We start from the raw sequence: 3,819 nt of genomic DNA on the forward strand, positions 1-3,819 counted from the left end.
GAAAAGTCAGCACACTCAGCACGGATAGTGTGCAACATGATTGCAGCGTCCAGGCAGCTCCCTTTTAACACACCATCGTGGCGATGTTTCAGGTGACTGATCAGGTTCGAAGTATTAGGGAGCGCTGGATTTGTGAAGAACTCCCCTCTTCCTAAACCACTATACCACACTACTGGCAAAACGGGAGGAGCCGAGTGAAAAACAAGCGCCCCTCATCCCAATCCACCCACACCGCAGTATTTTTTTCTTTTTTTGTACCCAAAAAATATATTGTATATTATCGGGGGTTTATCGGGATGACGTCATAATTCCTAATATCGGACCGATAGTTATCGTGCATCCCTAAAATACATATATATGTAAATATGCTCATAACCACATACCTAGATTGGGTTGACTGCATATTATGGCAAACTTTGCTACAGATCCAAAGAAAATCAATATGTTCTCCATTGTGCCCTTGCAAAATAAACATTTAATGACAAATAAAGCTTGAGGCCACAACGACCTTTAAAAAGGTTTTTGTGACCCAAATGTTGGACTTGTCAATAGATACTTAAATGTCAAACTGTCAACTGGCCTGACTTGAAAGGACACATGTTTTATCCCCTTAAAACACCCACGCAAATGATATTGTTACTTTTCCAAGAGCATTATCAAATCATCCATCCGAATAATAAAAAATAAACATTACATGATACACCCCTAAAGCTTTTGATTGGCTTTTGAAAAGAAAGGAAGCTATGATTGGAGGTTATTTTGCCTCAAGAGGAGTGGTTTTCAAACATCAGACCTAGTCACATATAAATGTGGCAGCAAGGCTTAGTACTCTTGGGGACCATCCAGGTCAAATTGCTGTGAAATCATGGCGACGTACTGGAGTTTCACCTGTTTAGTGGCACTAGCATTGCTAGGATGCTCAGTTAGAGCCCAAGATCAAGAAAAAGCTCAGAACTCACGCTGGCAAGAACCTTCTCCACGGACCTCACGTCCTCGACATCGTCAACATTCTCGACATCAAAGTTCTCACCGTCGAAGTTCTCATCGTCAACATTCTCATCATCAACATTCTCCACATCCATATCCACAATGGATCCCTACAAATCCACATCCACCACGGATCCTTCCACATCCACATCAACATCCACAATGGCTCCCTAAACAGTCATCACCACCATGGAGCCATCAGTTTGATCAAATGCTGCAGGTTCAACCAGGTCCACGGTCAGCGTTTCCTAAACAATCTTTAGAAAATGATCAGAAAACGCAGGTGCCAAAGACACCTTCAGTTTACAAACCAATTGTGGCAAAGCAGCCTGCAGCACAGAGTTGTGTCGTTGCAGAACACGTGAGAATCCCATGTGGAAGTTCTGATATCTCTGCCGCTGGGTGTGAAATTATAAACTGCTGCTTTGATGGACACCAGTGTTACTATGGAAAGGCAGGTGAGGATTCTAAACGGCTGTCATGCTTGGACATAAATAGTTGATAAAAAAAAAAAGTGTTTAATCTTTCTGTTTTTTGTTTTTACAAACAACTTTGATCCATACCTGTTTTTGTGCCACCAGTGACTGTCCAGTGCACCAAGGATGCCCAGTTCATCGTGGTTGTGGCCAAAGATGCCACTCTGCCCAACATTGACCTCGAGTCAATCTCACTGTTGGGACAAGGGCTAGGCTGTACACATGTTGATTCTAATTCAGATTTTGCCATCTACAACTTTCCTGTTTCTACCTGTGGCTCTGTTGTTATGGTAAGCCTGATTTTCTCTACTTTTCAGCTAATACAGATAGTTTTCAAACACTGTTATCCTATTTACTTTTAATAGGAAGAGACTGGTGTTATAATCTATGAGAATAGGATGTCTTCCTCATTTGAAGTGGGGGTTGGGAATCGTGGAGCCATTACCAGGGACAGCCACTATGAGTAGGTGGTACTTATTTCAATACGTTTTTAGTGTCAAAATAAAAGATCTGACCAAGCAAAGTAATGCCAGTTTTCTCTTTTAGCTTGCTTTTCCAGTGCAGGTACATCGGTACTTCTGTTGAGACTTTGGTTATAGAAGTATTAGATATTGTAAACCTTCCCCTACCAGTCGCTGCCCAGGGACCCATCAGTGTACACCTGAGGTTGGCTAATGGCGAATGTATTACAAAGGGTTGTAATGAAGGTAAGTGTGTGCAGCCTGTTTGTAGATCATTTTATGTTACTGGCTGTCATACTAACCTGTCTCTGCTCTCACAGTGGATGTGGCCTATACATCATTTTACACGAACACAGACTATCCTGTGACCAAAGTACTGAGGGACCCTGTGTATGTGGAGGTTCAACTCCTGGAAAAAACGGATCCCAACCTCGTCCTGACTCTTGGTCGCTGTTGGACAACTACAAGCCCTAACCCTCACAGTCTGCCTCAGTGGGACATTCTGATAGACGGGTAACTAAAACACCAATTTACACCTTGTTCACCTTGCTGTTCGTCTGTTTACTCATTGAGAAAACTGAATATAATCTTATGAATACCATAGTCCGATCAATACTAATAGAATTTTGAAGGCAACATTGAAAGACATTTCTTAATATTGGACATTTTAGAGTTGAAAAATAAATGTGTCGGTGCTCTCTGGTCAACAACACACTATATGTTTCTCAACAACTTCAAAAATATATTTGGATTTTCCATCCTGCAACAAAATGTTGATAGCTTATATCACCAGGCTCAAATGACTGGTGTCTTTATTGTATTTCATTTCACTGTTGCTTCTTGATATCATTTTTCTTTCCTCCAGGTGTCCATACAGGGATGATCGCTACCTGTCCGAACTGGTTCCGGTCGGGCCGTCATCTGGTCTAGAGTGTCCAAGTCACTTCAGGCGTTTCATTCTCAAAATGTTTACCTTTGTCAACCCTAATTCAATGGAACCCCTGAGTGAACAGGTAATTGTTAAATCTAGTGTTTACTGCTGCAACTATTTATTTTTGTATTGCTCTGCCAACACTATATTTCTTGTTCAGGTGTTCATTCACTGCAGCACAGCCGTGTGCACTAGTGGAGCGGGTCGCTCCTGTGAACCATCATGCTTCAGAAAAAGTAAGAGATGAATGTATAACCTGCAGAACTCATGTAAAATATGTATTGTATTCTGACATTGTTTTTATGTCTGTGTGTAGGGAGAGACGTTCCGGCTGCGGACAAGAGCAAGGCTCAGTCAAAGGTCGTGGTTTCTGTTGGACCAGTGGTCATGGGCGCCCCTCAGCAGTAAACAACACTGTTTCAAGCTCGAGAATCAGCCTGAAAACATGTATTAAAAGATTTGAAACCAAAACACTGTTTAGTTTTTAGTGGTGTGATGACTGATAAATCAAGAGTATAGAGTGTCGAAGGGATAATTAATTGGATTTCTAAAGATTGTAGTCACAGTTGTATAAATAAATATTAGCTTTAATCAGGCCCGGCTCCAGGATAAAATGACTGAGGGGGCTGTTAAAAAATCCAAGGGGCGATTTCTTTTTCACAACAACGACAAATACTGGCAATATAATTATTTGACACACCAAGCTTTTTTCCTTCTCACTGCTCTACAATCTCTTTCCTTCTTTATTTTTATTCCGGATTTACCCCTCTCATTCTGTTATTTTCCTCTGATATTTAACAATAGATAGTACATATTATTAGATGGCTGCACTTTGGTTAACAGACTAACATTGATTTCCTCAATTTAGAAATTGACAGGCTCTGTAATTATACCATAACCTTTTTTCCTATCCCTTAACTCATTTTCCTATACAGATTTACTTGCTTACTTACTATCTACTCTA

At 40.8% G+C, this 3,819-nt stretch overlaps 1 protein-coding gene across 1 annotated transcript; it reads left to right on the forward strand.

Moving 5' to 3' along the window:
* Positions 1-813: 813 nt before the first annotated feature.
* Positions 814-3,326, forward strand: LOC117448194 (zona pellucida sperm-binding protein 4-like). Its single transcript, XM_034085369.2, has 8 exons — positions 814-1,445; positions 1,569-1,753; positions 1,829-1,926; positions 2,010-2,170; positions 2,245-2,437; positions 2,790-2,937; positions 3,016-3,091; positions 3,172-3,326. The coding sequence occupies exons 1-8, from the start codon at positions 866-868 to the stop codon at positions 3,261-3,263; spliced, it is 1,533 nt and encodes a 510-aa protein (XP_033941260.1). The 5' UTR covers positions 814-865; the 3' UTR covers positions 3,264-3,326.
* The last annotated feature ends 493 nt before the right edge of the window (positions 3,327-3,819 follow it).

This window comes from Pseudochaenichthys georgianus, chromosome 6, assembly GCF_902827115.2.
Source record: "Pseudochaenichthys georgianus chromosome 6, fPseGeo1.2, whole genome shotgun sequence".
Classification (NCBI taxonomy): domain Eukaryota; kingdom Metazoa; phylum Chordata; class Actinopteri; order Perciformes; family Channichthyidae; genus Pseudochaenichthys; species Pseudochaenichthys georgianus.